At 39.8% G+C, this 26,014-nt stretch overlaps 2 protein-coding genes across 3 annotated transcripts; one reads left to right on the top strand and one right to left on the bottom strand.

Moving 5' to 3' along the window:
• Positions 1-353: 353 nt before the first annotated feature.
• dync1li2 (dynein, cytoplasmic 1, light intermediate chain 2) lies at positions 354-15,889 on the bottom strand. 2 transcript variants are annotated; one of them, XM_022201474.2, is made up of 13 exons: positions 15,727-15,889; positions 14,880-14,953; positions 14,276-14,392; positions 13,925-14,155; positions 10,260-10,423; positions 8,297-8,390; positions 7,999-8,134; positions 7,643-7,754; positions 7,455-7,514; positions 6,805-6,849; positions 6,597-6,714; positions 5,188-5,316; positions 354-3,790 (listed from the first exon to the last, which is right to left on the bottom strand). In XM_022201474.2, exons 1-13 carry the CDS (start codon positions 15,810-15,812, stop codon positions 3,678-3,680), a joined length of 1,479 nt encoding a protein of 492 aa, XP_022057166.1. In that variant the 5' UTR covers positions 15,813-15,889; the 3' UTR covers positions 354-3,677. The 2 variants fall into 2 exon arrangements, with proteins under 2 accessions (XP_022057166.1, XP_022057174.1); XM_022201482.2 differs by having other exon boundaries at positions 354-3,785; positions 15,727-15,888.
• Positions 15,890-20,607: 4,718 nt separating this feature from the next.
• On the top strand, positions 20,608-25,699 carry si:dkey-56m19.5 (fibrous sheath CABYR-binding protein). The gene is made up of 2 exons (XM_022201494.2): positions 20,608-20,810; positions 23,311-25,699. Exon 2 carries the CDS (start codon positions 23,319-23,321, stop codon positions 25,128-25,130), a length of 1,812 nt encoding a protein of 603 aa, XP_022057186.2. The 5' UTR covers positions 20,608-20,810; positions 23,311-23,318; the 3' UTR covers positions 25,131-25,699.
• The last annotated feature ends 315 nt before the right edge of the window (positions 25,700-26,014 follow it).

Below are 26,014 nucleotides of genomic sequence, written 5' to 3'. Positions count from 1 at the left end.
CTCAGCTGGGCCAATAAAATGCAGTGGCTTGAGAGACTCTGGAGGATAGATGGAGGCAGTAAACATGTTGACACAATTGAGGCAGTTACACAAGAATGGCTCAGTTAAAAAGAAAGATCAGCTGAAAAAGTTCACATTCAAGTGAGCATTTGCTGAAACAAAACTACACAGCTCATGCTCTTTTGTGCAGATATGAAGATCTATTTCAAGCTGTAGTGATGGCTGAAATCATTTATCAAGTGCATGTTACAGTGCAAATAGTCATTTATCATTGTTCTATTTGTAATTTGAACTTGTAAAATGTTACATTCTTGCAAGAAAATCTAATATTATCCAGACACAAACAGTCCACAAAAGTTTGGATTCTTGGTTTTATTGAAGCCAGGGGTCTGATAAACATCTTCCTTATCTTTGTCGGCGTAAGAAGCTAGAATCCACATGGCAGCTTAGAGGCTACAGAATTGTATTAAAGACATACAATCAAACTTCTGAATTAATCCAGGACACACAAAAAAAAATGCAGCCTGCCATGTGCTTACAATGTTCTTGATATCCTGACTGCGTAAGGACCGGAAGCAGAAGCTCATAGTCTGATATAGATGCAGACTGTCAATAGTGGTCGAAGGCAATTCAGTTAGAAGATGAGGAGACAGTTGTTTTCAACTGACATCTGAGTATAAAAGTTACAACAGTTCATTATTCAATCTTGGGAGCAACGTCCAATGTTTACAAAGAGCGAGTGCAACTTTGAACCAAGCAGCATGAAAGCACTTCATTCCACTCAGCTAAATGCCAAATTTAACAAGTGTGGCCTATCAACAGAAATTAGGGCGGTCAGTCAGGTTACAGTGACATTTCAAAATCCTTTTGAAAATAAACTTTAAATGACCAAAACCAGTTTTGACAACAAAGACAAAAAAACGTGCTTACAGTGGGATGTAAACGCAAATAAGGTCAATTCATGAGCAAAAAGACAAACCTGAAAATGAATGGACATTTATTTGGTTTATCTACTTCAAGATGTCCCAAAAACATCCATGTAAAAGGTGTAATTACGATTCTAACTAGAGGATTGATATTAAATGTAGAAAGGGGTCAATCCATAGTTAACCATCAGGGGCACCTTCCACAACTTCAGCAGCAAATGCAGATAAATATTGCAGTTTTTCTGTGTATGTTAACTTCTTGGTTCATTACTAAATGCTCTAAAAAGGCAAGGCAAAAAGGGAAAAAAATGCATTCTGTAGCTTTAACTGTAGCAAAAAGGGAACTAATATAAGTCTAAGGAAAAGTGCTTTTTTCAACCTGTGGCGGTGCTGCTCCCGGCTGTTCTCAAATTGTGCTTCAGACCCTCAGGTGCACATTCCACCCAGTCAGGAAAAATAAGGAAAAAATAAAAACAAGAGCTTCACTGTAATCAAAGAAAGTCCATAACAGTTTTATAGCATCACTCTGACAATGCATAAAGCAGACTGTACACCATTATGTTGTTTTTGTTGATCCATTACAGAGCAAAGGTTTAAAAAAAATGACATTAAACCTTATTTGCTATGTATTTGTAGACCAGTTTAGAGGACTGTAACCAAATCATGGTAGATTTTCTTTCACTGCTTGTCTAAAGTTCAGGCTTGTGTGAGTAAAGTAAGCCATTTCTACCATTTTATAGGGTGTTTGTTTTCATAAACACTTTATAGGCAGGTCTGATGTTTGGAATGCAAAGGCTCCATGCAAGAGTGGGACAAACGTGGCCACTGGTTAATCTTAAGGATGTCTATCAACTACAAATGCAGAAAATAGCAATTAATACACATCTTTGGTTCTGTATTCCAATTCACTCCAGTTTTCATTGCTTTGCTATTATCTGAATAGCAAATAGCTGCTCTCCTCACACTTGCCATTAATTATGTAAAAGCTACTGAAGTACACTAGGATTAAGCAGGGCCTTGCATACAGACTTAATGTACACTTAAATTTGATTATGGTGTCATGAAACCATAAATATTATTACATGTTATTTGATATGGTACAGCATAATTGCTTCAATTACAAAATAATAGAAATGACATAAGACAATTAAGCAACCCCTTAAGGACACACAAATTAATTAGGAGCATTCCTGTGAAGGCAGGGTGCCTAGTGTGACAAACTGTTAGCTGTACATTGAAGGCAAAGGTTGTCATTATAAATGGGCACTAAAAAGGGCAAGACGGGGAAAAAAAAAAGAAGACTGGACTGGACAAACAGGTTTCCTACAGGGATGTGTTTCTACAGCTACTTCATGTAGAAACTGGGAATGTTTGAACTGACGTGTGAAGTACAGCGTGAATAAAACACGTGAAACCAAAAGGAGGACATTTCTGTCAAACACTGAAGGATACAATATCTGATTTTGTTAAACCCACAGCAAGTAATCGTGTGTGTTTTGGCTGCAAACGAGTGGTTTCAACCACAGTAAGTCTGGGGGACTCAAAAGTTCCATCGTGTGGTTTCTTCTTAATATCAGCAGCCTTTACAGTTTACATGAAGGCATTCAATCGCACCAACTAGGCCACAGATTTCATATTTCCGGAAAAAAAATAACAGAGACCACAGGCTTGTTGTACATTAACAAAAATGTAAAACGAAATAAATTATTTGGATGACAAGAAATGGACAAAAACCTTTTAACCGATGGTGCTACAGTGCATTTCCTCTTGCGCAGACAAGCACCTCTACTATGTCACAAACAGCTAACTGTGCGAGGCACTTAGGAGTTATAGTAGGAAAGATGCTGCCCCAAACCCCTCCCCCAAATATACACACCTGTAGCTAAAGAAGCGATTCCATTGCAACCTCTAAGCCTGTCAAATCCCAACCAGTCTCATTAAGTCAAAGAAGCTATCTTCAGAATTTGGACAGAAATGCATTTTGTACAAAATCAAGTTAACCTGAATTTTTTTGCATGTATATTTACAGAATCCTTCGAGATGACTAGGGCCAATGATATGATATGCTATCAGCTATCTGGACATGTCATTAGTGTCATGATGTCAGTGGCATTTTAACATGTTACGTGATACAGATGAACATTTCTTTAAACCAACAAATGGTGCACAGAATGAAACAAAAAGGAGGAACCTTGTATAAATACATCAGTCTCATATCCAACATTTTTTTCTTTTTACATACTACATATGTTTGCAAGTAGTTTAATTACTTTTCTCAGTGATTATGTTTAATGTTTAAATACCTTTCCAATCAAATTCCTTCCATGAGATAAGCTGAACTGGAGGCCACAGGACAGTATATAAACACTCTTTAAATCCATGAGGAGAGTGTTCTACCCCAGAGACTGGGGGGCCCGCAGCCCAGCACATTATACTGGCTGCCGGGGAGTGTGCACACATTTCTGTAAACTGACATCCCTCACAAAATAACATTTACAGTGGAAGAGAGGACAGAAACAAAGCCAAGCCTTCAGCACTTGCCATCTCATTAACACCTCCATCTCTGCAATCGCTCTCTTCCCATCTCACCAAAACATCTGATAGCATCTGAAACTCATTTGGTGAAACCACTGTGTGTGCTGACTGATATAGGCGCTGGGAATTTGGTCAATTTTTTTTGTTTATGCTCACATGTACATATATTTTTCCAGAGTATTAACGCAGTGGACGATGCAGCTGTTTTTGTTGCCTTCACGCTTCGTTCTCTGTCGGCGGTGGTATGTTGTTAGCTGAAACCATGGAGTCTTGTTTGCGAGTCATCCTGTCCAACTCAGCCTGGACATCAGTCAAACCCGGCTTCTGCCCTTGGAAAAAAGACAGGAGACAAAGCCCAAAAGTAATCTCCTGTAGCTTCTGCATGTGCTCATAAATTACAGTTTTCTACGTCCAGCAAGCGGATGGATGGGGGTTGGATGGCGATGAGTTCCCATGCTGGTGATTGGCGGCTTGCTGCCACAGTTAACACACATGCAAAACTAATCATCAGACAAAGGAAACGTGTTCTCATGCATTATCCTTTAACCGGGTCTCAGATGTTAATGCTGAACAGTGCTGGAACAAAAAGTGCGTTAGTGGTCTCAGGCAGACAGCAGAGTTATGCAATGTTTTCTTCAACGTTTCACTGGGTACATTGTTTGACTTTGTTATATCTAGCTAATATAACAAAACAGGTACAAAACGTGCTGAAGGTGAAAATAACTGTTGACATGCACAACAGTTTGAGGTTACTGAAGTAAAAAAAACAAACAAAAACCGAGTCATTAGTTCGGGAATTGACCAGTGTGATATGGCACAGTGTGAAACATTAGTTTCATGATGGGTGGTTTGGTGCATACAGGCCTGTCACAAGCTTCCTCAGCTGTCAGAAGGTCAGTCAAAGAAGACAACTTTGCTTTTTCTCCTGCTTTAACCTTCTCATTCAGGCTGTAGAGATAAAACTCCAGACAGCAAAATGGTCCACAGCCTCTAACAACAGAAGTCCCTGTTCCTAACTCATCTTATCTTCAGAGTGCACACACTCCATGCTCTGACACAGATCTAAATGTACAAGTTGCTACAGTGAACTAGGGCTGCAACCAACGACACGCTGACGAGTCGTCTGAGCACGTCATCAAAAGCGGAAGTGAGCGCGCAATGCAACAGAAATCACCTTCCGACCGGAGCGTGGAACACGGACGAACGTGGGCGCTGCATCATGCATGTATTATGTATGCACGCTGCAGTGCGGATGTCCGTGTTCTATCGTAAACATGGATGTCAGCGTTTACTATACAGCTGTATCTAAACGCAGACATCCGCGCTGCAGCGTGCATACATAATACATGCACGATGCAGCGCCGACGTTCGTCCGTGTTCCGTGCTCCGGTCGGAAGGTGATTTCTGTTGCATTGCATGCTCACTTCCGCTTTTGATGACGTATCGTGCTCAGACGACTCGCCGACGCGTCGTTAGGTGCGGCCCTACAGTGAACAGTAATCTAGAAGTATTACTTTAATTGGCCATTGTCATAAATCACTATACGATGTCAGATGATTTCTCTAAGACGTTTCTGTCTCTATCGGATTTTTAAAAAAAACGCATTATACACAAAGAATATTGATACTGCGAGAACATAAATGTTTAGGTAAAAGGACAACTGCTAACCTGCAAGAAAGGTTTTAAAAAATGGAGGCTGTGTGAGCACTGGACTAAGAAGCCGTACCTGTTTTCTTGGCGGACCCTTGCACTCCAGCTCCAACTGCACCAGTTCCTGGGCTCCCTGGGGCCCCAGTCTTTTTACTCAACAGACTGTTGAAGAAGTTGGCCAGCACTCCCTCATTGGCAGCCCCCGCTGTAGGTGAAACATCAAAATAAATATAAAAAAGTGGCAAGTAAAACTGATGGACAAAAAGTTGTTTCAAAGGGTTGTACATATTCATAATTGATCATGTTCATCAGCCACCACACTTTTTTACTTTATAACTTGCTAGTTACCTTCTCAAAACCAAGACTACTGCAGAACTGGGCTGATAATTAATGCTGTACTAATGTCTGCAAAACTTATGTTACAAGATACATGTATAGTACCAACCATGTTTAATGTGTTCATCCTATTGAGTTAAAAAAAGAAACCCTCTAACTTCTGGGGTTCTTATCAAGCACTAGCAGATGGTCTCTATAATTAGATCTCAAAGTTGTATAAAGAAACAATTCACAATTTTCTTTTTTCCAGGAAAAAAGATGTTTTGATAGGCTACTATAAACACAAAGAAATCTAATTTTCTTTCACAGAGGAAAAAAAGATACAAAAATCTAATATTATTAAAGTTTAACTCCATTAGCCACTCCACAGTAAAATACCACAAAAGATGGGAGTTACCAGAGTTTATTAAATTTTTCCTTCTAATAAAATTAAGTTAAAAACAGTTTTTTGAAAAAGTAAGAATGCACTAGCTAGTGATTGTACCTAAACTTGTGAACCCAAAACCCATCGGTGGGTTAGAAAGGCATTATTAAAGATAAAAAGCCTTTATCATAGCTAGAAAACAGAAAAACACGAAGAACTGTTGGATGTGCAACTTTCTGAAGGTTGTTAAACTTATGTGATTTCTGGTTCTGTTGGTAAAATCAACAAAATCTGAGCTGAGACCAGACAGGAGACAAGTATGATGATAACACCAGTGGACACAAATTTTTAAATAAACAATCACACCAATTCACCCTTACTTCTATTATTTTTTCGTGATATATGGCATTATTACTTTGGCATATGACACAGAAGACGTCTGTAGGTTCCCTCTGCTTCTGGAAATGGCTGTGCTGTTTCCTTCGAAGTGTACAAACCTCTTGGGGTTTAGAGAGTTGGTTAATGAATAAATGCTTATGCTTCATCAAGCGTCACCTTTAGGTGGCAGTAATGCACCATTTACAGAAAAGAGAGTTCATATTATCACTAAAAAAAAGGGCTAGTGGAAAGGACTGCAACAAAACCTCTTTTGGGAGGTCCAAATACTTATTTCAATATTCAAAAGTGATTGCTGAAATCAATGTAAAAGTCCCTTACCAAACTAGAGTGCACTGGAGTGCAAAACATTATTGTCAATAATCAGGTATGAAAGCAAACTTCCTTACCTTTCATATTGGGGTCAGGCTTTTTGACTGCAGCCATTGGTGAGCCGCTGGTTACAGTTGGTTGGATGGTACGACCCGAAGGCCTGGGAGACCCTGAGGTTGTTCGTCCTGGTGAGTCCTGAAACACAGAAACGGGTCAAATAAAGTGCAAAATGAATTGAATAAATTCACCCATTACTAGAATTCCATAAAGCCTGAAGACACTTACTGTTGCTCCTCTTGTTGGTGTGGCTGGCTGTTTTGCTAACAAAGACTGTAAAGAAAAAAGAAAGTTCCACTGTGAATATCTAGATGGGGTTTATGCAACATCCAACACAACAAAATCTAACACACATCCTTTTTTTCCCCATTAATCTCTTTCTGAAAACCTGTGCAGTGTAAGCAAGATACGGAGGGAAAAAAAGGCAGCCAGTGCAGATGAAGTACAGGAAACTTGATAGAAAGAAACCTGACACACTGGACAATCCTCTAATTTGCAAAGCTGAAGCTACAGTTCAGTGTTTATTTTCCCCACAAAATGGGAAGTAAGTCTCATGTCATTTCAAATGTGGCAGTTTCACATATCCACCAGCACATGTATGCAGAGTATAAATTTGCTCTAACAGTGAAAGTGGAAGTTCAGGATCACTACAAAAATGTTAAGACTACTCTAAGACTGACCTTAAGAGCTGGCAGACATTTAGCCAAATCTATTTGGAATATTTTTGACACTTCTTTCTAATGCAGATGAAAAATTCACCCCTTACAGCTTAACTTTGCCATTCTATACAGCTTGATTAGGGCATGACATCATTTTCAAAAACAAAAATCAACATTAAAATACTTTTTTTTTTTTTTAAATAATAGGCTAACCCATACCTGTTGCTTCATCAGGAATACCTGTTCATCCTCTGCACTTATCTCTTTGTCATGTACCAGCTGTGAAGAAAAGCAAATGAGAAATAGAAAGCCATAAAAAAAAGGACCGATTGTGGGATATCACTGCATTAAGCTGACATAATGTCAACCTTCAAGTTTACATTTTGTCCATATCTGCATTGCCACACCTTTCGTACTGGAGGCTTTGTGATAAAATCTTCAAATGGATCTTCTGCTCTGACGGTTGTGAAGTTTTCATGCAAAATCCCAATTTTCTTTTCATTATCCCATCCAGATGGACTAAAAAGGAAGGAAAACACTGATCAGTTGCAGCAGATGCAATGGCATTCTGTTGTAGATCCAGCTTTCCTATTTCCTTGGAATAAAAAAATGCTTTGTTGTTTGTCACAACATCTGAAAGAAAGCTGGCAGTACAAACTGTCTGGCAGAAACACCACCCAAATGTTGTGTTGGTGACATTACTTTTTGTGACAGACGTGAAAACACAATAAAATAAAAAAACATCATCTCTAATTTTACTTACATGAACACTGCATCCTTCTCCACCACTAAGGCAGGTGTGACGAACTGAAAGTCATACATCTTATGTACTATATATTTGTAAAGCAGATCCAGGTTCTTCTCTTCTTTGACTGACGTATAGATCAGGCCAGCTCCATCTGTTCACTTCAGTTAAGGCAACAACTGCTAAGTAATTTGATATTTGGTAGAAAAGAATAAAAGGGCAGCACAAAAACTGAAGCATGGCCCATTTCCATTTGAACAGTCAGTACAATGACCTTTGTGATACCATTACAAACCATTATGCATTAAAAGGATACATTGTAAGCAAAATCGCCTGATGTTGGACTGGATGAAATCGAAGTGCTCCTCTCTGTAGTCATGCTCCTTCTCTAGTACGCTGACTGCATCACACTGAAGAAAGAACAATGAAAAGATGGAAAGAGATAAATATTTTAAAGCATCTGCAATTAAATGTCCACACTGTCTGGGAGAGACACAGGTGCAATGGACATCAATGCACTGCCTCTAAGGACTTATATTCGAAGTACAGATGTTTTTTCCATACCCAGTAAAACACAAATCTTATAAGCAGATACTAACATCACAAAAACATAAATAATTGCTTAATTATTGTTTCTGGTCAGAGATTTTCATATATTGTTTGCTGCATCTTTTTTTCTGGGTTGGCGTTGGTGGGTAGCAGGCGTAAACTAATCGTGACATCACTCGCTGGTTTCAACGCCGAGAAAACGAAGCCCGGATTTTGCTACTTCCTGGTCGCCGTTTTGAATTTTTTGGAGCCAGTGACGTAAAAAGCGTCATCAAACAGACTGGACCGGAGAGCAACTAGGAGCAGGATTGGCTGAGGACTCTCTTATCCCGCCCACATTTTACCGCAGAGGCTTCTGTTGCTGTCTATCAAGTATAGCCACGCCCCCTGGCTCTGCCAACTTTAACGATTTATTTAAAATTCAGTATTGATTTATTTTAAGATCGGCCACCTGATCTCTCATTTTGACCATGAAAACTAACGGGGAAAAAATCCTGAGCTGGAGAAAATCTGTCTATCAAATTTTATTTTTTCCAAAAATGAATTGGGGTCTATGGAGAAAAAGCTTTTTGGAGCCAACCCTAGCGGACGGCGTGATATTGCAAGTTTTTGACACTTCCGGGTTGGCTTCAATTCTGGAGCCAGATGCTACGTCCACTATATATACACAGTCTATAGTGGGTAGGAATGGGTGACAGAGATGTAAAAAACATAAATATTTAAAATTTTTAAGTCATAAAAGGCAAATAATTACATCATACAGAGATCTTTTCTGTCAAGCTGAGCAGCTTCTCTCTAACAATGGCTCGATAGAAGTATCGACAATAAAACATTCATCATTTGCTCGTCACAGCTAGCACGTGAAGCTCTGCTGATGACTACACTGTGATTTTTAGCACTGTTATTGGCCTGGAGGGTTAACAAGCAAGCACAACAGCAGCCGTTTATTCGACAATATTGCCTCACTAAGCACATCATAAAAGTGAAAGTGTACACAAAAGGCAACGCAAATGCATCAGTGGAGATTAGATGGACTCTATATAAGGTCTGAGCCCAAATACGCTTGCTATAGTGGCAATTCAAGAACCCATCAGATGAAACCAGCAGTAAGGATGATTATCAGGGTGTTAGAGGACGCTTTGTTTGCCTGTTTTTGTCAGACAACTCAAGCCACAGTAGAGAGAGGTGCTTATCGACTGGTGAGAAGGGCTGTGACTGCAAAAGCTAGTTCAGAAAATCTATATACTGAGACTACAAGTGCTGAAAAACAAAGATGTTCTGGAAAACACCCGCGAAGAAGCAAGATACTCAGACATTAACTAGAGGCTGCACAAAATTATGAGTCGGTTGAAAATAGATGGTATAAAAAGCAGTTATTTCTTTACAAATAAATAAAATGGCTGCTTAGACATGCAACCAAAAACAAATTAAATTTTTTCAGAAAGGAGGTTGTCCTTTCTGAAGTAAAGGGAACAATATTGTTGTACTGTATAGCTATCATGGAGTATTTTATTATATGTTTTTGTGATTTTTTTTACTCTTTGCAAAAGCATGTACTATTGGGTCACAGAACCTGGCAACTGTCCCACCTTAGACGCAAGGACATTGGAAAGATTTAGAGCAACACTAGAAACCTCTCATATCAACACCAAAACACCAGTTGTCTCAACATAGACGTTACGGCTTCAAATATAATGAATACAAATTTTTGGACTGTAGGAATCACTTACCTTTGTGCAAACTATTAACACTGGAATGCCCAGGTTGTGCGTGAGTGTGTTGTCCCCAAGTGGTAGCACGACGGCCTCGTCTTCCCCTGCTGTTGGGGCCCGTCGTTGTGGGGAGGATGGGGTGGCATCCTCTGGTTCTGTGTACTCCTGGAAAGCTTTGACCACTAAGAGAAAGACAAATAAGCATGGATTAGTATACCTACAGCTCTGCCACACCCTTTGTCTTCTCTGGTTAATAGTCATGCTTGGTCTTAGTCACCATGGTCACAAGATTATTCATCTTTTTTTCCCAAGCTATTGTTGCACCAGTGAAAGTTCTTCAGGTCTGTGTTTAGTATCTCGGCAGATTTCATACAAAATTTTTGAGGTGGACATAGTCTTTGGTGGTACCTTTAGTTAATGTCTAAAACCCTTAATAGGCACAGAGCTGTGTATCTGGTTTTATAGAGCAGCTGTAAATGTTCTGCACAGACTCCAACTATGTCCCTGAGACTGGATCATAGGGTCAGCACAAATGAATGTCACTTAACGGGCATCATAAAATGACAGCTTCTGCCCACCGTCATACATGTGCTTACAACAAGTCATTCCAATGTCTGTATATTGATGCATAATTTTGAGAAAAAGATATGTACGTTACATTTCTTTGCATGAAAAAATGTGAAAAATAGATAAAGATCAATAAATGGCATCTTTCACTTTCCTGTTGTGCTGCCCCAGCTGTCCAGGCATTTACAAAGCTACAGTGTGAGGAGGCGGTGGTGGTGGTGTGAGGGGGTTATATGCAGGAAGCTTTGGCCTACTTCCTCAGGAGCTTTGAGAATGCATTTGGAGACAGCCCACAAAGCCAGATTGACTTGCCGTTTTCAGTCTGCTTCTTTGCTTTCAGACATGGGATTTTGTGCATGGGACAAGAACTGGTGATATAAGGAATCTAAAAGAAAACCCTTCTTGGGATATGAGATGACACAAATCCAGTGCATATGCAGAAACAGGCTGAAATGTGTACACTTGGACACAAGGACAGCAATTACATGTAGATTTTTACACCATCTCAGAGGAAAATTCATGAGAAACTGGAGTTTTCTTTAAACAAAACCTAATTTGATTTAAAAACAAAACAAAACAAAAGGCCCCTAAAATCAGTCAAACCTCCATCTAATCTTGTCTAACTCATAGGCTTGAAGCTACACAAGGTGTATGCTGGACCTAAACGCCTCATAAAATTAGTACATTACTGACCAATAAACAAAAAAACAGACCGAACTGCATTGATCAAAACAATGAAAATGCTCACTTCACAGACAATATTTTAGACAGAATACACATGTCTCTTGAAAGATAAGAGGAAACAAAATACATCAAAAACATAGGAGCAACTATCGGTGAAATCTTGATGTAATCTTTTCAAAATACCATCACCACTACAACAGCGTCAGAGGAATGAGATGAGGATTGTGGTCATGATGTGTGCAGCTTGTATGAATACTTCAATATGTGTGTTTTTTTCCATGTTTCTAAACCAGCAGGTGGTGAGTACTTCAGAGAATAAGGAGTGACAGGGCCTGGACTGGCACTTTAAAATAAAAACGAAAGAGATAAAGACAGACAGACTTTGCCCCTTGAAGACCTACTTATCTGTTCCACAAACAAAGGTGAGGTCAAAATGCTTTAATGCTCAATTAGGGACTTCTTGCATGAAACTACGAACAATATTTTTTTCTAGCCAATAAATGTCAAATAAGCAAAAATAGTCTGACTTGTTATTTTAAGCCAAACTCAAATTTCATGTTTTTTAAAAACTGTTTACTAATAATAATATTGGTCCAAAACAAGAAGAGTCACAAAGTTTTCCTGCACACTATCCTGAAAAAGTGCAAGCTAAAAACAATCTGTCTTGTCACTACCACAGAAACCACCGATTGAAACATTTCTCATTTCAACATGCAGCTGAGCAGCGGTAGGCTGATCCTGTAATTTGACTTGAGACGACTCCAACAGCCAACCTACTTCAGTTACACAGCAGGAGTCAGAATGTCCGGCCCACTGAGTTTACGTCCCTTCCTTTTCTTTTCCTGATGGTGATGCTGGAGGGGAGGGAACTATGATGCAAGACGCCTGCAAGACTCCCTGGACAAAAGCCACTAACACACACTTTCAGTCCATCAGCCTGTCTTTCTCACTCCAACATTTGTGTCCATAAATACATAAACTGACTAGGTCTCACCAATCTGCTATTGACATCACAACTGCCATGCTGAGAGGTGCTTTATCAGGATGACACGTCTCAGCTAAACTGGTAATCTAACTATGTCCATGGGTGCAGTCAAAATGTTTGGCCCCAGAGAGAAAGTAGAAGAATCCCTAGAAAAATCTGGCAAACAGACTTAAAATTAAGCTTTAAAAATTGAACAATCAGGGAGAAAACTCACAAAATAACCTCGGTACAAACAATACAACTGCAATATTGTTTCTTTGGAAATAAAGACCCATGCAAACATCTACTGAATACAAGGTAGTCTCTCTTTTCTGCTGCATGGTTGAAGTCAATGTTAGGGACTTTTCATAAAAATTAAAAATATGGATCAATTAAAGCCCTAATACTCACTTAAATTAAGCATGCTTTAGTCATCGCTTGAGGAACAGCTTCCCTTTTCTTTTTCACATGTTTGCCACAAGACTAATCTACTTGTTCACACTTGCTACCATCTTGGCATGTTATATGTCGAGAACATTTCTAAATGTGCTTTCAGGTTGACCCGCAATTAATTAACAATTTGACATATTCGTGAAAAGTCATTATAGCCTTTTCAGAGTAAAAGCAGCAAGCAAACTGGAAGCAGATAAAAACCTTTTGCAAAACCCTGCAGGCTGAACTAAGTAGTCTGAAAAGCAGCCACCTTTCCAAAGACAAAAGAACTGTTCATAAGTGGGAAATGACCAGTTCTAAAATTAACCAGAGAACAACATCTGCGCACATCACACTCATTGATTTGCACAACTTGCCTCTAGCCAGAACACCCAGCTGAGGATCATCATGCGCCTCTCTGATGACCCAGCATCGTCCATGGCGATGTGTAATGTTATACATTGCCTGTCCTCCACACAACGCAGCAACCAATCTCTCCTTTTTCCCCAGAGGACAGTCAGCAAGAAGCCTGGCTCGGATTATGTAAGACTTCCACTGCGTTCAGCCTATGATGCTCCAGGCACCTTTGCTGAGGGCCTTTTAACCCACTCCTTAGCTAATTCAACAAAATGCATGCATGTCATGTTTTCATTTGTGTCCCAGATTTTAGCATTTCACATCAGACAGAAAGAAAAATGACTAATTTCAAACGAATCATCACCTTATTTCAATTTTAAGTTTGCTTTTACAAAAAAAGACATATTTGAATTTACACCAGTCACAGTCTTTTGTAGCATTGTAACTCAGGAGTTACCACTGAGCAGATCAAATCTAAGTCAACATTCAGTCTTAGTACTTACATGTTCACTTTCTATTATAAATATGCAACCAGGAAAGACAGTAGCAGCAGGTGCTACTACAGGATCTAAGGTTAGTACTTGACAGTGTAATAAAATCATAAATTTTAGTAAAACAATGCACTTCTAAAAAGATGCCACAGGGTTTTAATTGTCCAGCTGCATAAATCATTACTTACTCTTCTGCTCCATTTCTCTCATGTCCTCTGGAGGAATCTTGAGCTTGTCCACATGGTCACGAAGCACACTGGCCCATTTCTGCAGTGACTCCATGATGGTCCAGGGCCGCGACATATCCACAACAAACACAGCTAGACAGTCAGGGAGCGACTGAGGTGTGACAGCAAACTTAAGAAGGCCTTTGTGGTAGAGGTCCCCATCCAGGATCCACACATTACAGCGAGTAAGGTCTACAAAGGAAAAAAGAAATTATTTATAATAATTAGAAGCAAGAAATACAATTACTGTTTTAAAGTACTAATAACTTGTAAAGGACATTGCTGTCAAGCAACCAGAACAGGTAAACTCACCATCCCTGTCCTCATCATGGACACTTAAGTACAGATACTCCAGTCCCCTCCCTTTCTTGTTGTGATCAGCTCCTTGAAGTTTGGCCATGAGTGTAGTTTTTCCTGATCCATCCTCACCTGCAAGGCATTGCATTCATAATGTATGACATTTATTATTTTAATGGGCAAGGTGATATTAATAACTAGAGATGATTACTGGTATTTTAAATGAGAACTAAAATGGCATAAAAATGTACCAATAATTTCTCACTTTACATTCCTTTGTATTACACAAACATCTACATTTTATATTTCTTTCCTCTCAAATCCACAACAGACTATAATATCTTAATACAAATCTTCCCGGTGAAAAGCAACATTTCTCTCAGTTCTGGAAGACCCACCCAAACAAATATGATCCCACCAAAGAAAGCATCCCTGTATTTTGGGATTTATTATGCCTTTGCTTCAAAAGTGTGGGAAGTACAGACTGTTTCAAAAATCTGGTTGAAATGTGCAATCAATAGCTTTTGTGAGTTCAGTTTGGTTTCACCCTTAGGGTTGACCACCACAAATCCACTGTGGAAAAGTAGACTTTCACACAGGTGGCGTAAGCAATACTCACCAAATACCAGGATATTTTTTCCTGATGGTAACTTTGAACTCGATCTTGTTGAAACTTCACTCAGTATTGAGGTCCTACAAGAAAGAACAAGATATTAGAAAACAAGTAGGAGTTAGACTGACTGCCAGGTGGCACACTGACAGCTTCTCATCTCAGGACATTGCTATCAAAACAGTAGCTGGTGAGTTAACGTTGCACACCTTAACTTAACTGATTACTGTTACTGCATAGGTTTAGCTAGGCCAGTAAGAAGCCCACGACAGCACACATACACAAAAAACAGGAAATGATAAACTCCACTGACCGGTGCTTTAGAAATAAGGAGCTAAATATCTGAATTCATGAAAGCTGATAAGTTGAAGCCCCATAACAGTACAACCTATAAAGACACGCGTTATCTAAAGCTAGAGTTATTTTTCTGCACACTTTGAATTGTCGCTGAAGGTGTGAGCTAGCTTGTTAACGTTCCTGTTAGCTTACTGTACTCCACATAAAAGGGCTAACTAGTGTTTAGCTCATATATTAACATAGACTATCAAAGACCTTGATAATATAAAAGGCTCTCTGGAAACCTGACACGTCTAACACCATTTATTTTAATAGTAAAACTCGTCACATCTCGCAAATAATGTCTCTATTCGTTAGCTACTCAGCTGACGTTAGCTGACGTCTGCTAACACAAGTAGCACACTGACCGCTCTGCTTCAGTTAGTGCTAATGTTCCTGCTAGCCGGGCCGGTGTTTGAAAGGCAGCAACCGGCAGTGACAAAGCAGAACCATGACAGCTCTGCTTTTCCGAGAAGAGCCTCGGCAGGCATGAAGCCGTCAAAAGAATAGCAGAACTTGCCAAAGGTTTTGTCCTTCTTCCTCTTCGTTGTTGTTGTCGCCTGATCCGGCTGCGCCCGGGAGCTGTTTCTCCAGAACGGGAGCCATCTTCTCTTTCTACAACCACAAAGGCAAGGCCCTGCTGCTTGGGCACCTCAAGCACCGCCTTCATCCAACTGGCCAAGGGTGCGTTACATTCGTTCACCGCCAAGCCGCGCCGGGGCACAGTATGAGCCTCAGAGTACAAAATATTATTATTGACCAATTTTCTAATATTTTTTGAAAAGAAATAATCTATCTTCCATAATTATATTTGAATATATGTAAAATATTATTCAGCTAAAAATGCAATATTTTTTATGGTACAAACATGAGGTCACAACATCAAACACCACTTCTGGCCACATCCCAATAAGTGATGTCATTGCACTTTTTTCTCTCTCTTTTTAACAGCTGATACAAAGTACTGTGATATCAGTAATGGGCCTGTAGCCAGCATATTTAGCAATTTCGCTCTTTTCCACGTGGAAATCTAACCTCTAATTCTTGATCCTACAAACTTATTTTCACCAGTTAAGTTTGATGGATCAAGATGAGTTCAACTAATCAGGCCAATTTGCAATCAAATCATTGAGGCAGCAATTTGAGCTTTCTTAAAGCACATTTGTACTTCTGCTAGCCTCCGTAGCATGTAGGTAGAAGCAAGAAAGGAAGGTTTGTGTGGCTGTCATGGTTGCCCAATAGGGTAAAGATGCAGCTAAACATGATTCAATAACTATCATAGTGTTATAGGCCAAAATGAGTCTGATGATAGAAACTTAACCGGTTCATTTGGTTATTTAATTAGGACTACCAGTCATGCAGTACCCTCCCCAAAGAAGGCCTCGAATGATGCCTTTATCTTCTTTGCCACTTAATAACAGATTTTTTTATACACATGATACATTTGATATGGCCACAACATGCCGGCACATTTGCATGTAAAAACACAGATATATGTAATAGAAATGAGTTGTATCTACATTGTTGTGTGTAAAGTTTTAATTTTCTGTAAAATGAAATGCTCTCCTCCATTTGCAAAGTAAGTCCGATCACCATCGATACATCTTTGGAATAAACCCTTTTGGGATGCATTTACTACTCTATTTTGTTTCCAAAATGATTTTTATACTACAAACTATTTTAGCAGAACTACATGAAGATGACTCAAGCATTTGTTCAGTGGAAAGATTCAATATGCATTTCAACTTCCACATGTCCACATAAAATATACTTTGCTGACCCTAGGGGGACATTTTTCTTGAGTACAAGCTGAACAAAGCTGTATAGAAAGTGCTCAGACTATAGATACATAATCCACTGAGGTATAAACATATACACAGTTGTACCTATAGAACACAGAGTTCACATTAGTCTTAAACTAGGCCTAAAACAAAAAACACACCTTGACCTGTGGTAAGAAAAGTATCAGAGCACACAGATTTTGAGTGTGGTCACAGAAATACTTTTATAGGCACAATCTCACTGTAAAGGACACGAGTGGATTCAGGCAGCCCTGTGATACAAATGTGCTGCTATACTGGTTCACAGAGAGCCCATAAACTGTTATTATCTGTGCTTAGCAGCCTTAAGTCTGACATTAATGAATTCTATTAGGCAAATAATTTATTTAAACATTTAAATGTGATGCAGTTTGCACTAGACAAATAGGAACTCCTGTGTTCAGAAATTAAAAAGTGAAATATTAGATAAAATTGCTTATAACTATATTTTTTTGAAAACATCTACAAGTGTGAGCATCCTCAGTGTTGTAGAATAATAACTCTCCAGTAGATGGTGCTATTAATGCTTTGCTGAAAAGTTAATGGGCAGAAGTTTGTAATGGGCCCATATTTGAGAAATCTGAAAGCAAACCTGTTTTTAAAAAAAATATTCACTATAATTAATATATCATCATATATATTTAGAATAAATCCTTAATTAAATAGATTAGCCAAAATTTAATGCAGAAATATTATTATGAAAAATAAGATAACATAATATCCTAAACTATTAACCTGTCTAGAAATGCATAATTATTTAAGGCAGGTAGCAGGGACATACACACATTGTTGTTTTTTTTCTTGTCATAATAGAAGCCATTAAGACTCAGTAGACCCCTGTTATTCTGCATCACTTGGTCAAAACTAACCCCATTTGGGTCAATTTAACACCAATGCAGTAGTGCATTATACAAAGAGCTAAAAGCTATCCAAGACTGTGGATAGTTGGATCAATGCATTTTCACTATAGTATAGAACAATTATGGTATGCATGTGGAAGAAATACACACAGATAAATGTGTGCAGCACAGCTATTTCCTAACTTAGCTAAATAAATCTAGCTCTCATAAAGAGTACATCATTACTTTATGTCGGTGTGCCACCCCTCTTATAATCTATATTCTCAAAATCGTCTATTAATTTGGTTCTGTCAGGTTATTTGAGATGTTTTTTTTTTTCAGAGTTGTTCAGTTCTCACTAAACATTTTGAAATTGGTTGTAAATTCCAAAAGAAACCTTTTTTGTATGAAATCTTGCTATTGTCAGTTCATTGATATCAAAGTCATGACAAATGCTAATCTGTCCAGGAATACCTTTCCTGTCCCAGTACACACACAAGCCCAGCCGTTTGCCACATTCCTGCACACACACTCTCTGGTGGTGAGTTACTGTTCTGCAGAATGTTGTAGCACCTGTTTCTTTGCTTCTCTTTGTTTTTGTTGCTGTGTCAGTTTAGGTCAACTGGACCTGGAGTTGCAGACAGATGAGCTTTGGACATTAACCCAGAAACTCTGGGGGATTTTCCAAGGCCTCCTATGTCTCTGAGTCCTGTCTATGTGGAGCAGAGTGGTTGGCTGGGATGGTGGTTATACTCCTGGGAGTGCATTCCTGAGCTTTTGCATCATGTGAAAGTCAGCCTTCGCTGCCCCTTTGTCACTGTTTAGCTCCGCTGCCAGCAGGGAAAACAAACAAGATAAATTTTATTTTCCTGTTTTCTGAGAAAAAGTATCATTTTTTGGAAAAACTAGATAGTTTAGTATTTTTCTTATAAGATTAAATGCATTGGTATAACAAGATTGTATACATAGCAGAAGTGTGCTTTTTGAATACTTCTGTTACAGTTGTTTTAAAAATATTTTCTTATATTCTTGTTTTTTTGTGTGTTAATATACACTGAAGGAATTATGAACATTTAATTTGTCACTGACTGAAATCCACATAGTTTTGATGAAAATCTCACTATTATAAAAATGTAACTAGAGATTTGCAAAAACAATCAATTTACTTCTTATATTGTCTTTATTACATCTAAAATCTTTATTGTGTGCGACTTTTACCTTACTGCTCAACAAGTTTTCTCCATCTTACAGGTGCTGTGCTGTGCTATCAGGTCTTATAACAGGAGAGGGAGCTGTCTCCTCAATAATAGGAGCTCTGGGTTTCATGCTGTAAGATATTAATGAAAAATGTATTTGCTTAAAGATCCCTTCATGGGAACAATAAAGGGGTAAAAGAGGAAACAACAAAGAAAGTAAAGAGGAAAAGTCCCTCTAAATGACAACAGCAGTGGGATATATCCCATCTAACGGGGAATATATTCTTAATTCTGTTATGATGAATAAAAAAGAAAACCATAAAATATCATTAAAATGAAATACAGAACTTTCACATGCCTTGAGACACATTTCCTGCTTTGATATCACGTACCTTTATATACTTATGTCAAGCAATCATGCCTCGTTCAAATAAGTGAAACTAAAAATCAGCTTCCTGTAGGCCTAATCCAGCACAAACCGACCTGTTTGTCTGCTTTTCAAGTCATTTGAGATAAAATAGCAGTTTGGGCAGTTTTTAGTGATGCAAGAAAATCACCAGTCCAATTGTTGTGAAAACTCCAGTGCCTTTCTTCCAGTTTCACAGAAAGAAACACTAAAGAAAAAGCTGTTTTTGTAATCCGTCATGGAAATCACCTTTCTTTACACAGAAAAGGAAATGTGAGTGTTTTTTGGCTCAGTATGTACCAGCAGCTTAGTTGAAATTACATACTTCTTGTACATTACTGTTCAAATTGTTGTATAAGATTTTTAAAAACTCTTGTACACCTTTATGTGATGAATACATCACCAGTGGTTTTCAGGAGCCTGGCGTGTCGGTGGCATGCTGCTTATGTGAAATCTTTTAAAGCCAGAAACATGTTTATCTGGACGGAGCAGTTGTTGAATTTCATTAAGTCTCACTCAAGACCAACTGTGCCCTATTAACACTTGGAAGGCAAATAGCAAAGAGGCACAGTGCTTGAGAATACTTTACAATATTTGGATAGAACATCTGGTACTTTATACATCAATAACAAGACCAGAAACCTTTTATCTTTAAAATTTTTTACACATGAACAATCCACTTACTGAGTTCAGGAACATTCTGCAGTCACGTAAATTCATTTTTGCCTGGGTTATAATTTATTTAGAATCCCTTTCAGCTTTTTTTCATGATTCTAGATGATAAGCATGCATGTGATACTGCTGACCAACAACAGAAGGGGGAAAACATCAAGAAATCACTTGAATCAATGTTGCTCAAGTGCTTTTACTGACATAATGCATCTTATGCATAATTTATATTACAGCAATACTCTTGTGGGAGGAAAGAGGGGCACCACAAACATGATTTCCTTTAGAATTACATTTGAACAAGTGTAGAGGGGGGAATGCAATATTCTAAAGTGTAATAATAAGTGGTGGTCCGTTCACAAACACCCTACAGATCCCCACAGATGTATTTCTACAGCAGGGAAATATGCGCTGGAGTGGGTGTGTGAGGCAGGGGAGGGGTTAAAGACTGGGGAGGGTGTAGATTGCAGAGCGAGCAGTCGTGGGGTTGGCTGGATTGTGATAGGGACAGATGTCTAGAAAACTGTGAGGGGCACTCCTCGGTTACAACACAGTCCCGGACTGCAGCTCGGAGAGCAGGGGTGGAATCTGCAGCTGTCACTCCAAAAGGTTTACCTCCATTATCGCATCCAGCCGGAGATTGGAGAAGAACTGATCCCTCTCTAGAACCACAGGTCAGTCCCAGCATTGGTTTATTGCTGTTTATTATATTTTATTGTGAAAATGGAGCGTGCATGTAGTGTGGGATGTGTTACAGAAAGAAAGAAAGAAAGAAAGAAAGAAAGAAAGAAAGAAAGAAGTGGGGGAAAGGTGCCTCTGATTCGCAGTTTCCCCATTGTTCTCTCTCATTGCCTTTCTCATCTTGTGTAAACCTTACATTTAAATGCTGGCATTATAAAGAAAAGATATACATTTGTTTGATTTTTCCAGTTCGCACTGGGTGGTTTCTGAGGCAGCAGCGCTCCTTTCAAATTGGCGATCAAAAACCCTCCTGAGATTACGCACAGAAAGCGCACAACAAAGTTACAGTTGAGATTGAAGTAACACGTTGTCGTGGCGATTTTCGTTTGGTTTTACACGCTCTTCTCAATGCTGGGTTTTCAATTGCTTGTGAACAAAAAAGAAAAGAGGCAGCAGAGAGAGGCAGTGTGAAGTGGGTGGGTTGAAATGGGGGATGGAGACCCCTCTGCTGCCTGTATCACTCCAGTGTTCGTGGGCCTACAGTTGAATTCAGCTGCATAGTAGGCTGCAGTCTACACCATAGTACAGCTCAGCGTCAATGCTGGCTGCCAACTTAGCCCAGCCCATTACTTTTGTCATTGAGGAGCTACTGGTGAGGAATCCCCATCCTTTGTTACCGGCCGGCACATGCTGCCGCACATTTGTCTCCTTCATCCCTCCAATACTACCGTCAAAAATGGTGCCTAGTCTCCTATTTGTCTTCAATATTCGCTCAGAAATAGCTTGGACGTCGTTGTGAATTTTTAAAGTCGAGATTTGGTGGTAAAATATTATTTTTTCCTCAAGCTGGATTTCTTTTTTCTTTTGGCTTTGTCTGATTGGAAGGCCGGAGGCACCCAGAGGGGTTTGGCAAAAAAAAAAAAAAAAAAGGCGAAAGAGAACTCACCCATGAAAAAAAATAGTTACTAGGTAGAATAAAGGTCCTAAAGCAGAATTAAATAGATGTTATGCTGATGTAACGTCTCTTTTTTGTCAAACGGGCAGCTTGTTAGACTGTAAATGGCTGTAATGGATACGCTGCCTATCCGTGCCTGGGTTGTGGTGCATCCTGTCTTGATTGCTCCATTGCAGCACTATGGACAGTTCCCGGATGGTTCGTACCTGTGCCCTCATACTGCCCTGTTGGGTGAAAGTAATGCTTATTTTACATGTAGATAACCCAGGCTATCATGCATGGTATCATAGGATAATCAACTCATGAGACTGTGGCATTTAAAACAAATGCTATCTCATCTATCATCTCTGCCAGATCTTGGTGTTTAAGGATTCTTTCTTGGATAGTTTTTATTCAAAACGGGCTGGTTTGTTCAAAGTTCGCTGAAATGTAATTACTAACTTAAAGCTGAACTTCAAGTTCTCTGTTCTGTCATGGAAGTTACATTCTTTGGCAATCACTGCATCACACTTCCTCTACAACCACAACAGAGTCCACTTTAACCCAAAGAACTGTATGTCTACCGTCTATGTCTGCTCCATTCACAGAATGTGTCAGTTTGTTGATGTTGCAGTTTTGCACTGATTCGCAGGTCTTACAGACGATCTCATTTTGTACTCTACAGGCTCTGAATGGTTTCCGTTTGTTGAGAAACCCATTACTCTGCATACTTTCTAGCCAGTCATACTCTCAGAGGAATAGTTGTGCATCTACATCATAGATGTGCAACTCAGGCTTGTGGGCACATTTGACAGTGGACCTCCCCAGACATTCCTGTGGGGTTGTCGAATCCCAGTAAGGTTCCAATGCATTAACATTTGTTTTTCTAGCCAAACTGTGTTTGGCAGAGAACTGTCTCCTAATTGAACTTCTGGGTCACTTCTAGACAAGAGACTTCTCTATTGAAGTGAAAACTGTTTTAACTTGGAAGCAACTACATTGAGGCTCTGCTGCATTTTATATGACCATGAAATCAATACTTGCACCATCGTAACTCATTTGATTGTATTTTGATGAAGCTTCCATCAGACTGTGCAGAACTACACTTCATTAGATATACCAGATATTTTTTTGATATAATATGCATTTGTATATTTTATTTGCTTTGCCATTGTACTATATATGAAAGAGAAGAAGAGAGGTATGAGAAAACACATACCTATTGTTCACATGACTAAACTGAACTACCTATTATGATCTAAATAAAAAGGCATGTGTAAATTAAGGGTATCACCTCTTTGCTTGAGTGGTATTGTGAATCAATGTTTACTTGAACTGCTCCCTCAGATCCAGATTATCTTGGCTTTAAAACTGGCCACATGAGTCCTTTAAGAAAGGAATGCGCATGTTTTCTTTGCACTGGCATAGGTTTTGTCCCACATTACAAAGACATGCAGACCAGGCAAATTAGACACTTCAACATATATTGTATTTTTCCTAGACTGTTTTTATTGATTATAGACAAAGTCTTAAATACACAATTTCTTGTTTGTTTCTAGGAGACATCATGGGAGGCAAACTAAGCAGAAAAAGGAAAGGATATGATGTCAGCGACCCCAAAGACAAGAAGGATGAGGCTGCAGCAACACCTGCTGGAGCAGAAGAGTCTGCTAAAGTGGAAGATGGAGCCCCACCCACAGGAGCCGCTGTGCCAGCTCAGGCAGACAGTGTGGTCGAGGAGACTGCTGAGTCAGCAGTGGCAGCAGAAACTGAAGTTGCAAAACCTCCAGAGGAACCTAAATCTGCACCTCTAGAAGAACCGGCTCCTGCAGTTACAGAGGAGGCTGTCCCTAAACAGGAATCGGCAGTTGAGGAAGCAGCACCAGCAGCGGAAGAACCAGTCGCAGCAGCAGTGGAAGCACCTCCTGTTGTAGAAGAAAAAGCTGAAGCAGTGGAGGAAGCAGTGCCAGTAACAGAAGAAGCAGTTGTAGCAGCAGTGGAAGCAGCTCCTGTTGCTCAGGAGCCGGCTGCAGCAGTGGAAGCAGCTCCTGTTGTAGATGAAAAAGCTGCAGCAGCAGAGGAAGCAGCTCCTGTAGCAGAGGAACCAGCTACAGCAGCAGAGGAACCAGCTCCAGAAATAGAAGAGCCAGTTGTTGCAGCAGAGGAATCTGCTCCAGCAGTAGAAGCGGTACAGGAACAAGTTCCAGTAGAGCTCCCAGTGACCACAGCAGAAACAGAGGAAACTTCTGCTCCAGCACCAGAAGAACCTGTTCCAGTTGAAGTCCAACCCCATGTAGAAGAACCTGCTGCAGCTGTAGAATCTGTTCCAGAACCAGAAGTTGCTGTAGCCAGCACAGAGGCAGCACCTGTGGACCAAGAGCCAGAGCCAGAGCCTGTACCAGAGACTGTTACTGTGCCTGAAGTCACTGTGGAGGAGGTAGTGGTACCTGCTGTTGCCTCTGAACCTGAACCAGTGGCTGAGCCAGCAACGGTGCCAGTGCTGGAGTCTGCCCCGGAACCAGAACCAACCATAGAGGTAGAGCCTGAACAAGAACCAGAGCAAGCAGTAGAGATCGAGGCAGAGGCAGAGAAAGCAACAGAGCCGGAGCAAGTACCAGAGCCAGAGCAAGTACCAGAGCCAGAGCAAGTACCAGAGCCAGAGCAAATACCAGAGCCAGAACTAAAACAGGAACCAGAACCACTGTCAGTGGAAGCACCTGAGCCAGAACCTGAACCAGAGCAAGCCCCAGAGGCAGAGATCCAACAATCACTAGAGCCAGAAGCTGAGCAAGATGCTGAGGCAGTGAAGTCTCCAGCAGAGGAACAGGTAGAAGAAACTGAACCAGAACCAACAATAGCCACATCTGACGTTACTGACATTGGGACTGTGGAAGCAGAAGCATGTAAGGTCTTGGAGGCTGCAGCAGAGGATGTCTCCACTGAAGCCTCCAACACTGAGGCGGCAGCTGAGCCAGAAGCAGCAGAACCTGTCCCTGATATTGTCGTCTCAGATTCTGTCTCTGCCAGTGAAATTACTGCTGAACCAGAAAAGGCAGCTGAAGAGGTGCCTTTCCCAGAGCCGGAGGTAGAAACCAAGATGGAAAATGGAGAATTAGAGAGCCCCTCTCTTACACCGGATGCAGCAGAAGTCGATGCACCACCTGCTGTGAATGGAGAGTGCAGAGATGCTGCTGCTGTGGCCACACAGGCAGAGGAATGTGTTAATGGGAGTGAAAAGCTCGAGGAGACGCCTATCAAGGAGCAGAGTGACTTTGAACTGAAAAAGGACGTGAACCTGAGCGGGGACGTCCAGGAAGTTCCCGATGCAGTCTCAGACATGGTGGAAGGTCTCAGCACTGAAGTCACTCAGGCAGTCTGAACAGAAGCCATCTTTCAAATCAGTGTGAATTCAGTTTAATCCCCCCGATGGTGCAAGACAGCTATCAAGGTATCACAAACACAGCTAGGCTTTCTGAAATGCTGTAACCACTGTAATGTCTTTAGTGGTAACTCAGGCAAAAGGATGTTTTCTCTTGAGTAACCAAAAATTGAAATGCAACCACTTGAGGATAGAACGAGCAGACAGACAGAGATTGATAGTAAGTGTGATGAAAGTGCAGAGAAGAGATCTGAATTTGGAAATTTGAGTGCAGACAGACAGTGAAGCTGGACAGCATGGCAAGAACCTATGGACAGTAAATATGATATTATGGAATGAAACAAATAAATCTGTCTGTGTGTGAGGTCGATAAACATGACAAAGTGGTTTATTGGAAAAGCATTCATTATTAGTATATTATTTGATTTAGAATTTCATATATCCTTTCTATTACTATATGCAGAGACATGACATGTGTTTTGGCCTTTTATAATAATGGTACCTGTGAGGACTTTTAATTTTAAACTGATTGTTCAGAATAGAGAATAAAAAGAGATTGTTATAGTCTACAGTGATCTTATTTTCTTTTCATGCATTCTCTCGGCATCAAGTGGGTCACAATTGTGTGTAGCACTTGGATTTACTTTAAGCTATGGATCAGGTTTTCTAATTAATGAACCAGTCAGTTTTAAGCCCTCAATGTATAGTTAACGTTATTTCTAGAAGGTAAAGAACCATAACTACCTTTTAGGTTTTCACAATCATTTTCATCTTTATTGTCTAATACAAACTTGATCTAACGCTTTACTAAATTTATATGATGATTATTCCAAAAGAAACGCTCGTACAGCAGCTTTTTATGGACTTAGGCTCTTGGTTTTCTA

The sequence above is a fragment of the Acanthochromis polyacanthus genome, chromosome 2 (assembly GCF_021347895.1).
Source record: "Acanthochromis polyacanthus isolate Apoly-LR-REF ecotype Palm Island chromosome 2, KAUST_Apoly_ChrSc, whole genome shotgun sequence".
NCBI lineage: Eukaryota > Metazoa > Chordata > Actinopteri > Pomacentridae > Acanthochromis > Acanthochromis polyacanthus.
This window is presented reverse-complemented; position numbering and strand designations above follow the sequence as displayed.